We start from the raw sequence: 14,066 nt of genomic DNA, 5'->3' as shown, positions 1-14,066 counted from the left end.
TAGTGGCTTTGGTGATAAGCAGCAATTTGATAATGTTCTTCAAATTATTTTTCTGTTTTCTCTTCCTCTTCTAAATTAATTTTGTGATGACTTGTAGTATTTTTGTAAGCTTTTTCCTATATGGGCATCTTTGCCTTTAGGGTGTGAGTCTGTCTGAGTTTGGAATCAAAGTTCACTCATTTGCTGGTTGTTGGTTGGGGTGTGACTGAGACGGGCCACACTGGATATAAAGGGGAAGGGGCGGGGAGCTGGGTCCTCGGGCAGCACCTCTCATGGGGAAAGGTGGAGCCAAGAGGGGGCTAACTTGCGAGATGTGGATTTATTTCCTCATACCAGTCCAGATTCTGCCTGGGTGATGCGTGCACACTCCACTCCACGGAGTAGCCGCCAGTCTCCTTTCCGCCTCCCTAGACCATCCTGAACCCTGTGCCAGATTACTTGCCACACGGCTGACACGTTCCAGTGCCGTCCCCTACCCCTCACCTACACGGCACATGGCAAGCACTGAGCTGGTACAAATCGGCCCGGAGCCTCCCTGTCCCCAATGTTGACACCTCTTAGGGCCCTTGTTCTGTTGCTGAATACCTGAATCATGCTCTTGTGTTAAGAACACAAGATAATTTATCTGTTGATAAATTATCAGCTCCCTGAGGGCAAGGACCGCATCTCCGTAGTACCTGATGCACCCAGTGCATTTGGGAGCTTGTGGTGGGAGCTGCTTCTCGTCGCCATCGTATCCACATCTCATTCTTTGAAATATGATGAGAAAAGGCACAACTGGTACCTGTTCCATTGGCATCAGGTAAACCCCACGGTGAGCAAAGTTCACCTCTGCAAATAGAAGCCTGGCTTAATCTGAAAGCTGAGTCCATGGAATTTCTGGCATATGTTGTGGTCACTTGGGAATGAATGTCCTACCTCCCTTGCCAAAGAAAGCATGCTACAAGAGTAGTTTCATTTGAAAATCAATCAGCTGGGCTTAGGGTATTTCAGTGGAAAATTGGGAAAAAAATCTTAATTCTTTTAGTATAGTCACCAAATCTCTGGTTAGATCCATTCTGTTCTTTTTTTCCCTATAAATACGGGTTAATGATTATGATTAAATTTACCCCAGAGCATAAGAAATTGAGAAGCTACATTAGGACAGCAGCTAGAAGGGAAGTTACCTGCTTTCTTGGAAAAGTCCAGGCATAAAGTCTGTCACACCTAATGCGGGTTTGGTCATCAGACCAGCAGTGCGATAGACCTCAGAGCTCAGATATGGTGTCGGGACCCCCTTCCTGAGCTCCCTCCACTCGGGGCTCTGAGGCTCACTATCATTAAGGAGCTAGTTGGACTGTGCCTTCGGCTGTAAGGATGACAAGTCCCAGGCTGTCTAGGTCCCCAGAGATGTTCTTTCAGAGGTGACATCCACCAGATGACCTTAGGCTACCTGCAGGTAAAGGGCGTCTTCGAGGCCACAGCTCCCTGCAAACTCTCCTTGGTCCCTGGGGCCACCTATTTGTCCCCTTGACAGTCTTGACACAGCCCAGTGATTGCTGGGCTGATTGCTCCAGATCTCTCCCTGCCCCTACTGTTTTCAGGATTGCCCAGTGTTAACCCTTCTGCCTGGACTGCCCCCCCCAAACCTCCTTTCCTTTCCCCATCTCCCCAGAGTACACAGCACAGAAGAGGCTGCTTCTGGTGGACGGGTGAATAAATTGTCAATGTGCCTTAGTTAGTGGGTGAATTCTTACTGGATCTAACGCACGATGTTTAGTGTTAAAATAAGAGTCCCTTAGTAGTTTGTGGGCAAAACACATACCCGGAAGGATGTTGGTAGCTGAAAAGGCAAAGTGGCAAATGAATGAAGGAGGTTAAAGGATTAAAAGTATTCAGGTTTGGGCCCCCTAGGGTACAATCAATCAATATAATAACTTAATAAAATAAATCGTAAGTAAAAGTTTTCAGAAGAAAAAGCAGTGCCCACAGCTGTCAAAGTTAGGAGCACAGGTCTTGAATGAAATAATTTTAGTGACTTAATTGAACATGTACTATGAGCCAGGCCGTATGGTTAACATCTTATGTACATTCCCTCACTTAGTCCTTTCACCATTCCAGGGTCAAGTGTTATTTTTGATGCCCATTTTATAGGCGAGGAAACAAGCACATGAGGCCATGTGATGCCCACAATTCCACAGCTGGTACCCGGCCGAGCTATAGCCAGAAGAGGAATAATGAAGTTCTAGGAGAGTGGATGATGTTGGCCGTAAACTCTCATCTGCACCGTACTGACTCAGAACTGGGCAGTAAATTCACAGAAAGCAAGCTACAACTGACTGGTTCTGAGGGATTAAAAAAACAACGTAGGCAACTATTTGTAATACTGTGTTAGCAGGATTGAAGAGGGCTAATGCAACTGCTTAAAAGAGCACATCGCTTTCAGACGTTCTGAGTGTTTGTGTACCTAAAGATATTTGCTGTGTTCATTTATCAAGCACTCTTATTTATGTCACTGAGATAGGTCTCCAAAGACCTCTGTTTCAGCCATAGTCTGGCTCTCATGAACTACTTGGCAGGAATACGTGAGTTTTATCTTCCTGCTATCCTACCAGTTGGGGATTTTTCAATAAGTCAGGCTAGGTTTCCTTCCAGTTTGTTTCAAATGAGTAAGGTTTTTCTGTATTTGGAATTGGTGGGGAGCCAGCCTCAGCACACTGCCTGACACTCGGGGAAGTGCACAGCAAATGTTTGCTGAATCAATGAATGTGCCTGGGAGTCTTTATTAACTAGCATCCAACTTGCTCAGCACTGAGGCCAGCAACTTTTGCAGACTGAATCTGGCCCCTCAGACTGGATAGTTAGGAAGGACGTGTTGAAAGAAACATTGGCAAGACTTGACTTAACCCCAAAGATTGAAGGAGGAGTCACAGGACAGCTCAGGTTCAAAAACATTGGGATTAAAAAAAAAAAAAAAAAATTCTAGATTGATAGATAGAATGAGTCACTAGAGAAGTGATGATGTTGTTTGAAATCTATGTTCTTATCATATCTTGGACAGTTTAGAATTCTATTAATTAACATGACTACATATCACAGTGTTAAAAGAATGTGCATACAGAGAGGAAGAAATTCACCCATAGCCCCAATATCCCAGTATAACTACCAGTCCTTACTTTCAAAAAATATATATATATTTGTTTGTTTTATTTTATTTTTGAGGGTGGGGAGGGGCAGAGAGAGAGGAAGACACAGAATCTGAAGCAGGCTCCAGGCTCTGAGCTGTCAGCATAGAGGCCAACATGGGGCTCGAACCCATGAACCATGAGATCATGACCCGAGATGAAGTCAGATGCCTAAACCAACTGAGCCACCCAGGCACCCCAAAAAATATATTTTTTATGCTTGCAATCACAATGTCCAATTTTGTATTTTATTTCCCTAGAGTTATCAGATCTTAAGTCAGCCCTGACTTAAGATCTGATGATTTTCATCATTGTCATTTCTCTTTTTATTTGAGAGAGAGAGAGAGAGAGCACTCACATGCGCACACAAGTGGGGCACGCGCACGAGCGGGGAGGGGCAGAGAGACACAATCACAAGCAGGCTGCAGGCTCTGAACTGGCAGCACAGAGCTTGATGCAGGGCTTGAACCCACAAACTGTGAGATCATGACCTGAGCCAAAGTTGGATGCTCAACTGACTGAGCCACCCAGGCGCCCCTCATCGTTGACATGGATTAGCACTAATTCTTTAGCACTAATTCATTTTTTGCTTAGCTAAAGAGCTTTCTCTATTTGGCCAGCAAGTGGCACTCAAGAGCACGCTGCTTTTTCCTCAGAAAACACTTTCTTTTAACCTAAGATCAAAACACAAATTTTCACCTGAAGAACTATATGAAACTCTCCTGGGCCTTGAAAATGTTTCAGAAATCTGCACGTAAGCATTTAATTTTATAGAATCATTTACTCCACTGGTATTTGTTGAAAAGCAGTGCTAGGCACTGGGCATGCAAAGATTAGTAAGATGAACTGCCTGCCCTCAAGGGGCTCAGAGTGTGATGGGGACACAGGCTTGTAAATCACAATTAGAATCTGGTGTGGTAAACGCAGTGCTGGGACCCAGAAAGAGTAACAATCATATACTGTAAATATAAAAGGTAATTTTTTTCATGCAGTACAAAGGCTAAAGATTTTCTAGACTTCCTCCTCCAAAGCCACAGTTAAAAAGTTGCTTTTTTTTTTTTTCTTGCTAAAAACAACAAATGGTTCTGAACAGTGAATTCCATGAGGCTGGAATTTGTCGCCTGTTTTGTTCCTTGTTGAAGCTCCACCTGGAAGAGTGATTCACACTTAATAGATGCTCAAGAAATACCTGAGTGTATAAAATGAGCAGTGGAATGAACTACTGAGAGCTTTTCTAGAAATATCATTGACAGTGATTTGCAGAGATGAGGGAGTCAGGGCGGAGGAGGCAGAAGTGGTGGTGGTGAGGTGGTGGCCAGGGAGGTCAAGGGAAGGGACTGAAGTGAGCTGTGTAGGACAGGGAGGAAGCAGGACTTGGTAACTGGGTAGATTTGGGGAGCAAGGAGAGGGAGAAAGGGGTTGATTCCCTGGGCTTTTTGACTTGGGCAAGAGGAGACAGAAGAACAAAGCTGGGCTTGGTTTGGAGCATGTAGGGTTAAGATGCCTGAGGAACACCCAGGTGGAACTCTCCGGAAGGCAGTTCAATGTATGTGTCTGGAGCTCAGAAGAAAGGTCTATATGGTAACAGGTTTGACAGTGGATTTCTTGGACAGTCTTACCATACTTAACAGTTTTACAGGTGAAAGAACTTGAGAAACAGCTTGCTTTCCCAGCAGGTTAGCCTTAGCTGCTGCACATTGCCTACTGGAGTCAGGCTGGGGTCCCCCAGAGCCCACCTGGTCATACAGTTGCAAGTAGTTGGCCCTAAGAGGATGACTCCATTCTCTCACTTTATTCTTCCAGCGAGTGTTTTCGTTGAATCCCCTTGAAACTCAGCCCCCTTTGCATCTTAGCCAGAGGGCGAATTGTCTGGCCTGTCTCCTCCTGGCCTGCTGCTCTCTTTGAACTGAAAACTGGCTCAGCCCAAGCTGCTGAGAGCTGAGCTCCAGTGCTGAACTTGGCTTGTTTTGTTATGTGGTCGGTAGCTGCCAGTGCTGATTGGGCCTTTCTCATCAGTCCTGGCTTTTCTCATCCTCTCTGATCTCTTTGAACACAGTAAAGACCCAACAACTCTGTGACCCTCAACAATTGCCTTCACCACTCTGGCCCTCAGTTTCCCTTTGGTGCAATGGGACAAGTGATGTCTGTCTTTCCAATAATTAGGAGATCTGATGGACAGCTTACATTTTAAAGCATTGTTCCAGAACTTATAGGAGACCCCAGTTGGGAAATTTTACACATCTGGAAAAAGCATGTTGGCTTTGGTATCAGAAAGAAAACAATTAGCTATAGCAAATCCATTCTGAGAGGTTTCCTGAGTTGCTGGTTTGTCATTCTGGTGGGGAAGCAGGACAAAATGGTGATAATGGATGGAATGAAGCCAGAAAGTAGAGTGGCTGCAGGCAGGAGGGGATTTCTGACAAGTAGTGAGGCTGAGAGGTATGAAGTCATGGCAGAGTGATGACCGGATGAAGCTGGGCAGACCTGGAGAAGACTGTGTTGGAAATTCTGACCGAGGCTGAGGCACTTCAGAGGACAGCAGGGTAGAAACCTCCTTCAGTCCCTCCCCAGTGCTGAGGGAGGTCTGTGAACCCCAAACCAAGGCCAGCAGGGCTTAAGAGACTGTCCCGTCACCACAGCTAAAGGAAAAGTCAGAAACTGCAACCAAAAAGAGGGTAGGCTCTAAAAGGGAAATTGAGATAAGGGGCAGATTTATGTTTAATTATGAAATTCAAAGTTAAAGCCAGTAGTTTGGGCTCCTGGGTGGCCCAGTTGTTAAGCATTTGACTTTGGCTCAGGTCACGATCTCACTGTTTGTGAGCTCGAGTCTCGCATCTGGTGAGCTGGAGCCCTGCATCAGGTGAGCTCAAACCCCAGTTCAGGTGAGCCCCGCTTGTCTGTCTTTCTCCCCCCATCTCTCTGCCCCTTGCTCGCTTGTACCCTCTCTCATTAATTAATTAATTAGCTAATTAATTAATTAAAGCCTGTAACTTAGATGAGCTTGCATTTATTTAAAGTGGCACATAGTGCCACCAGCTGGTAAGTCACCTTTATGGGTCGTCCTGCCCTCTAACTGGAGTTGACGCCGTGTCAATGAGAGGGTGGGGAGGAGGGTTGGGACACTATTGAGCACCCCTGCAGGTAGAAACAGGAGAGCCAGAAGCTGTGTGGGTGGCAGCCCTTGTCCCCAGGCCTCTGAGCCTGGCAGAGCCATGCCTCTGTCTCCGGGGGTGGGAGTGGGCACCTCCAATCAGGGACCGGGGTGCCCGTAAGGACAGCCAGCCTAGGCCTGGGCCATGCCAAGTCCCTGCAGTCTTACTGTTGCCACCATTCTGATGACTCCATGGTCCCTGATGTCAGGAGCCAGGAGCCTAAGTAGATGTGATGAAATTCTTATACTTGTGAAAGAATTTCTAAAAACATGATTTGCATAAATTGAAGCAAATCCTTAATCAGATCACGCGTACCAATTTTACCATCAGAGAATTTGACCTCGTACTCATTCAACAAATATTATTTATTGAGTGTATTCATGGACCCGCTCGCGGGCCCCCTGCCAGTAAGGGCACAGCCTGGGAGAAAGAGATTTGTTGTATCATGCCCCTTCCAGAGGTTTCTTCTCTTGGAGACGCACCCTGGAGGCTGCTCTGTAGACCCAGTTCACTCGCACGCTTTTAAGTTCTCAGCTTTGAGAGTTGATTTTCTTTCCCCTTAAGTGTTCAGTAATGTTCTCCTGTCTTGGCTGAGAAAAGGGGAAAAGCATTTGATCCCCTGACATGGGGCCAGAGAGAGTGAGGAGAAGGACTTCGGAGAATCCTGACTCCCCTGGGCAGTCTTCTGAAATAGAGCATGGAAAGCTCTGGAAGCCAGTGGTGGGCACATGGTAAGGAGCTAGGAGGTGGTGGCTACCATGAGGATGTCACCAGTGCTAGAAGCAATGGGATTGCTCAGCGGAACTTATGTACCCTGAGGTGCAGACACGGCCTGTTCTACCAGAGTCTCCACCTCTTTTCCATTTCTGACTCCTGGGCTCCAGGGCCACTTGTCCCAGGGGTACATTCATGGCAGGTGACACTTGACAGTGACACGGAGCTCAAGCATCCTCAGGACTCCTGTGCTGTGCAAGCCTGGGCTCTTGGAAGGCACTGCCTCCTCGGTTGTAGGGAAATGTTACGTACAAAAGTACAGTTGAGGGTGCCATGTGGTGCCCAACGACAAGGCTCAAGTTCCAGCGCTGCCATTGCACGGACGGTGGCTGCTTGGACAAGTGCTGATCTCTCAGTGCCTCCTTTCCCCATCCAAAAATGGGAAAAGTTGGATTGTTTGTGAGGATTAAAGACAGAATGACCGTCAAGCCTCCCCCATACACAACTCTCACCACGTTGTGTAGAGTCATCGTTGTCATTATCTGTGACCACGGGGACCCAGAGGCTGTGTCGTATGTAAGAATAATCCCATCATCGATGGATGGGTAGAGGGAAAGAGATGGATAGGTATGTGATAAGCAAATGCAGTCCAGTGTTCTGTGTAGAATCTGGGGGTCCAGAAGATACGAGGGTTCACTATATAATTCCTTACATTTTTCTATACACTTGATAATATTCATCATAAAATATTGGGACAAGCAATTCCATCTTCAGAGCTAAAAAATCCATACGGATACTAGTAAACCGAATTCAGTAGGACTAAAAAGCAGCCTAGCAGAAGCCTGAGTACTTTGTGGGAAGGAGGTCATTCGCTATCTGAGTGAGTGTATATGTGTGTCTCCGTGTGTCAGTGGGTGAGGGCGTAGAAAACAAGGATTAGGGGAAGGGAAGGGCTCAGTGAGTAAGTGCTCTTAATTTTTTCTGTACCCCACCTCATTCCTAAAAGGATTTGTGGTAACTTGCAAAAATACCTAGAATTTCAACAAGATAAAAATAAACAGAAGATGCAAATGAGCAAGAGTTTATACTCCTATTATATTTCAAAAGGTTCTGACTACAAATTTTGAAAGAAGCTGGTGCAAAATGTGGCTGGGGTAGTAATGGCATATAGAATCCCAGGTTCCCCTTTGGTGACCGGTTTTCCTGGAGACCCAGGATAATTGTTGACTTCAGTGCTCCATCAGCCAAAGTGCTTGTGAAGAGTAACCCAGAGAAATAATCCAAGTGGTGAACTTGAAGTCACCAACTTTGGCTGGCAACACGTCAGAGGAGGCTCCGCTCATGTCTTCAGCTGTGCCATCTTGTCCCCCAGCACCCACCCTGCCCTCCCCGCCCCCTTCTCCCAGCCCTCCCTCCCCAGAGTTTCTCAGTTACTCTTTTAAAGCACAGATGCCATCATTTCTTTTCTTTCCTTTTCCTTTGTTTTTTAACACGTATTTATTTTTGAGAGACAGAGGACAGAGAACTTGAATGGGGAAGGGGCAGAGAGAGAGAGAGAGGGAGACACAGAATCTGAAGCAGGTTCCAGGCTCTGAGCTGCCAGCACAGAGACCAACAAGGGGCTCAAACTCACAAACTGCGAGATCATGACCCGAGCCTAAGTCGGCCACTCAACCCAGTGAGCCACTGGGATGCCCCCAAATGCCATCATTTCAGTTAGAGCACTTTGCTGTTCCAGCACGATTCCTGAGCATTCAGGGGCACCCTTGGGCTTGTGTTGTCTGAAGAGCTCTAAGTAAGACTGCCCTTTAGAAAGGACAGTGCTTGATCAGGATGCCAAGAAGTGTGATTCTTGCCCTCAGGTGGTAATGTGCTTTTTAGAAAAATGTTAAAAATTCTAACTTCCATTCTTTTTTTTCTCTCTCTTAAAATTCCACTATCTTTAGTATATATTCTTCCAACTTCCATGCAGTGAAGAGGGAATCCGATGGGGCTCCCGGGGATCTTGCTAGTTTGGAGAATGAGAGGCAGATCTATAAAAGCGTCCTGGAAGGTGGAGACATCCCTCTCCAGGGTCTGAGTGGGCTCAAGCGACCCTCCAGCTCGGCCTCCACTAAAGGTAACTGGGGGAAGCCTGCAGGGCTCTGGCTCATCCGCACGGTTATCTGGGTGTCTGTCACCCATCCACGCCCGTTATCAGGATGTCGGCAGTGGGTGACTTCCAGCTACGAGGATATCCTTTGCCTGCGCAGGTCCATTTCCAGGCCTTGGAGGCCTCTTAGTCCCCTCCCCTAGTTTCTCACCGGCCATTTTTCTTTCTGGTATTAGTGGTTTCCCTTCCTTTGAACCCCAACCTTGCTCTCCCTAAAGCATCTCTCTCTCTCTCTTGTTCTGATTCCCTTTTCTGAGAATGGAGCTGAGCCTTAGCTCCCATAACTCCAGCAGGGTGGCCGTTTTCCGTTGCATCTTTGCACCTGCTTTGCAGCACAGATTATTTTGCTTCCGGACATCGACTGGAAACTAAAAAAAAAAAAAAAAAAAAAAAAAACACAACACACAAAACCCTTATGACAAATGAGCATGTGACCTCTTTTTTTTTTTTTTTTTTAAGCGGCTTTCAGCTTTAACCTAATGGGTCTGTTTATTTTATTCTGCATGCTTTCCAGTGGATCGTAAAGGTGGGAATGCTCACATGATTTCTTCATCTTCAGTTCCTAGCCGAACGGTTAGCACTAGCAATGCATTAGGCCCCTTGTGTAAGCACAAGAAACCCCTGTCCGCTGCGAAAGCCTGCATTTCGGAAATCCTTCCCTCTAAATTCAAACCCAGGCTCTCTGCTCCCAGCGCTCTTTTGCAGGAACAGAAGAGCGTCTTACTGCCAGCAGAAAAGGCTCAGAGCTGTGAGAACCTTTGTGTTTCACTGTCTTTGAATGATTCCAAAAGAGGTCTCCCCCTCCGAGTGGGCGGGAGCATCGAGAACCTGCTCACGCGCTCCCGGCGGGACTGGGACAGCAAGTCGAGCAGCACCGTGAGCCTGCAGGAGTGTGGCACCAGGAGGCCCTGCCCTCTCTCCAGAAGGGCCGGGTTGCAGTTCACTATGTTCTATCGGGACATGCACCAGATCAACCGAGCTGGCCTCTTCCTGGGTTCCATCTCCTCGAGCGTGCGAGATCTTGCCTCCCACTTTGAAAGGAGCAGCCTGACATTGGCCAGGGGTGAGCTGGGCCCCAGCCAGGAGGGCTCAGAGCACATCCCCAAGCACACCGTCTCCTCCCGCATCACAGCTTTTGAGCAGCTGATCCAGCGGTCCCGGTCCATGCCGTCCCTGGACCTGTCCGGGAGGCTGAGCAAGTCCCCCACGCCTGTACTGTCCCGGAGGGGCCTGATCTCGGCCCGCTCGGCTGAGTCCCTCCTGGAGTCAACCAAGCTCCGTCCCAGGGAGATGGACGGGATGAACCCCGGGGGGCTCTACGCCTCCCCGACGTGTGGCAATATGGCCGAGCCCACCTTGGGCTTCAGGGGCCTCGTGCCTTCTGAGCCCCTCTCTGCCTGCTCTGACGAGCTCGACCACTGTTCAAACGTCTCCAGCGACAGCCGAGAGGGCAGCAGCGGCAGTGTCCACGGAGACTTCCCCAAGCACCGCCTCACCAAGTGCAAGGGCACCTGCCCGGCCTCGTATACCCGCTTCACCACCATCCGGAAGCACGAGCAGCAGCAGACCTCCAGGCAGCCTGACTGGCGCCCAGATCTCAGAGGGGACAGGAGCACACTCCTCAGGAACATCTACCTAATGAGCCCCCTCCCTTTCCGGTTGAAAAAGCCCCTCCAGTACCACCCCAGGCAGCCTCCCTCTGGTGACTTCTCAGCCCCTCTGGCAGGCCAGAAGCCAGACTTCCCCAGCCAGCCCCATCAGGACGAGACCCCCTCTAGGGGGAAGCCCTCGGTTCCCAAACGCCTGTCTTCCCGACACACCATGGCGAGGCTGAGCCGGATCTTGGAGCCCCCTCAGGGAAGACCTGTGGTCCCAGAGGACTGCCTGAGGGCCTTTAATAATGGCAACTCCATGCCGTCCTCAGACCACGGCCTGGACAGGAACAACAACCCACAAAGTGAACTGGGAACATCCCTTGGAGGTGGCCTTTGTGTATTTGCCCAGTCTCCCCTCACCCGTCTCTCCACTTTGCTTGCTTTGTCCCCTCCTCCCGTGTGCCCTTGGTGCTCATTTTCTGGTCTGTCCTTTGTTTTCTGTTTGTTTTGCTTGGCAATTAATCATGGCTCGTAGTGGCTGCACTTCTTTAAAAACAAAGCCCCCCCCCCCATGTCATTTAGACTAACCACCAAACTCTGTTTCGAAAGAAAAATTGGCCGTTTAGCTCATCTGAGAAATTCGTCCATGTGAGCTCTTGAACCCCTTGCAGTTCACACCAATCCTCAGTCCCCCTGCGGTTTTTTGAGAGGCAGCCTCTCTCAGTGGCCCTGTGTGTGTGTGAGTGTATGGTGTGTCCCTGTAAGGTCCTGCACGCCTCTTAGTAGGGACACTTTTCAAAGAAGGTCCTCTCTCTGCTCACTTTTTGCCTTCTGATTCGTTTTCTTTGTATTGAGCTAGTTTACAAGGAAATCCAAAAAGTGGGGCTGAGGGGGAAGGAATTTGGTTTTTCTTGTCCTTCAGAATTTGATTATTGGTCAATAATCCATGATTGTAAAAACTTGGTATTTATAACGGATGAAAGGTAAAATCTTATCCCAGTCTGGTTTCCCACTAAATCTTTGCCTGTTTTAATTCTACTTTGTTGTTTTGAAGATTCAGAATCACCAAGACATTTTATACCTGCTGATTATTTGGAATCCACAGAAGAATTTATTCGAAGGCGCCATGATGATAAGGAGGTAAATGCCATCTCTAAAATCTCTTAGCTCTTATGCAGATGAAAAATAGGAAGGAAGCAAACATTCTAGTCATCTGTCACAGAGGTGACCTGACCTAGCAATGGGAAGCAAAAATTGGCATTTTAACAAATGGGTGTTTATGTGACCTAAGCTCAATTGTTCCGCTTCTCCAAAAAGTAGGACTTATTTCGCCACAGGCACTAGGTTCGAAATGCCAAGTCTCACTAGCGCCCCTGCAGGAGAGGTTCAGAAAGAGGCTGCCTACCACTGCATGAGGGGATCTGGGGTCCACTCCTCTCATCCCCTCCCCATACCCGCTTTGGTATTCTCTAGGGAAACCCACCCACGTGTTTTCCCATACTGCCCACCCCTCTTTGGCACAAAGCACAACTCATACTGGGAAGGGTGCAGCAGGAGAAAGAGGAAACAGAAATAATAACCACCATGATACATTTTATAAAACAATTTGACGAAGTTGCCTTTAACTCAGGAGGAGGAGAGATACCCTAGTAAATGTTGGGAACCCCCCCCCCAAGAAATTCAGGATGCACACATCTTCTCGCAGCTGCTGAAATGTCTGTACTGCAGTGGAATGACTGACAAGGCAGGGAAAGGATTTCGGAAGAGGTAGTTCTGCATATCGGCTAAATGGGCAAAAATCCCAAGCTTCTTTTGTGATAAAGTGGTGTTATAAGGCATGCCTTCTGGCCTTTGCATGCCCAGGGGAAAGGGTCCTGTAGATTAAACCATCTCCGATGACCATTTTCCTGTATCAAGTTAAGAAGTGGAAGAATGGCTTTGAACCTGGTGGCAGTAGGGGACAGTGTTCACGTGTATACAACTCTGGCCCCTTCCCTATAACGTCTGAAGCCCTTTTCCTATTTTCTGTTTTGCTGAGCGGTTTCAGAGTTAAGGCGGGTTTTCCTTAAGGATTTAAGGTAAGGCTGACCTTGAAGAGGGGGTGTCCTGGATGATGATAGTCATTGCTGCTGAGACAAAAAGACCATAGTGCTCCCCTTCTCCAGGCATAACACCATATTCATGAAGATATTTACACCTGTCCAGGGGGGAGAAAACAAGGAATCATTTGATGTACAGACTTACAGTGAGTGTCCGTCAGGCCACTATTTCATTTCTAGTCACTGTCACTGAGATACAAGGGTCCCACCTATGTAAAGTGAAAGAAGGTGGCATTCCATTTTATTAGTATAAACACTGGTATCCAACATGGAAAGCTTTGTGAATAGAATCGTGCCTGCCACATGGGGGGCATATTTTACTCAGTCGGTTTACCAATTGTTATAAGGTGCGTTCATAAGGTGACCAGCTTGCTTGCTGAATAAGGCTGGCTCACAAATCCTTAAGAATGTCGTGTCTTTATTCACGGTATTTGCCTTCTGTGGTTAATCTGTGGGAATGATGGATTTGTTGAGGTCAGACTCAAGCACTGGGTTGGGAGCTTTGCTCCATTGCTGTCCACTTTCACTGATTTTATGTAACCGTGGCCCAAGCACCAGGGACGTGGCAGCCTCAAACCACGGTCCATTACCATTGATACATTGAGTGTCGGTCTTGACGTTTTTCTGTGCAAATGCTTTATTCCTAATATTGATGATAGTGGCATTTCTGAAAGTGAGAACATGTCAGTCCTAGAAGGGATATTAGTAGTCTTCTGGCCAAGCCCTTGTTTTAGCCAGGAAAGGACTCCAGTGGGGTAGAGACTTGCCCAAGGTCACGTAGCAAGTTAACTGACACAAGAGGCACAGCTGGAAACCAGGGCTCCAGATTCCTGGGCCGGTCCATTTTTGACAGCACCGGGCTTTGCAAAGCACTTTCTCACGTGTTTTCTCATTTAATCTTTACAACAACTTATCTGAGCGCTGGACATCCCACAGCCATTTAATGAGTTGTTACTTGATTATTTGCAGACCCTAGAGAAAAATGGATAAATCAGGCCCACCATCCTTTGGGGCTGGATATCCCTTGAGGCATTTAATTGCCTGCTGGAAGATGACTAATGTCTTACGAAAATGCTAAGAATGACCATTTCTAATTAATGCCTTTCTATAAGGAATGTTAATCCCAGGAATGTGCAACTGGTAGGGAATAAGAAAACACATTAAAATTATATTCCAGAGAATTTTCAATA

At 47.4% G+C, this 14,066-nt stretch overlaps 1 protein-coding gene across 50 annotated transcripts in view; it reads left to right on the top strand.

The window, feature by feature from the left end:
- SORBS1 (sorbin and SH3 domain containing 1) overlaps positions 1–14,066 on the top strand; it is a 231,992-nt gene that overhangs the window by 183,676 nt on the left and 34,250 nt on the right. For 37 of the 50 annotated variants that reach the window (XM_040485936.1, XM_040485945.1, XM_040485934.1 and 34 more), the window contains 2 exons: positions 8,977–9,149; positions 11,832–11,917. In XM_040485936.1, the coding sequence (XP_040341870.1) occupies positions 8,977–9,149; positions 11,832–11,917 (259 nt within the window). Of the gene's footprint in view, positions 1–8,976; positions 9,150–9,696; positions 11,164–11,831; positions 11,918–14,066 lie in introns of all 50 variants that reach the window. The other 13 variants (XM_040485925.1, XM_040485928.1, XM_040485926.1 and 10 more) reach the window with 1 other exon arrangement.

The sequence above is a fragment of the Herpailurus yagouaroundi genome, unplaced genomic scaffold, assembly GCF_014898765.1.
Source record: "Herpailurus yagouaroundi ecotype Mexico unplaced genomic scaffold, PumYag 163, whole genome shotgun sequence".
Lineage (NCBI taxonomy): Eukaryota > Metazoa > Chordata > Mammalia > Carnivora > Felidae > Herpailurus > Herpailurus yagouaroundi.
The sequence above is the reverse complement of the archived record's forward strand: the minus strand, read 5'-3'. Positions and strand labels throughout refer to the sequence as shown.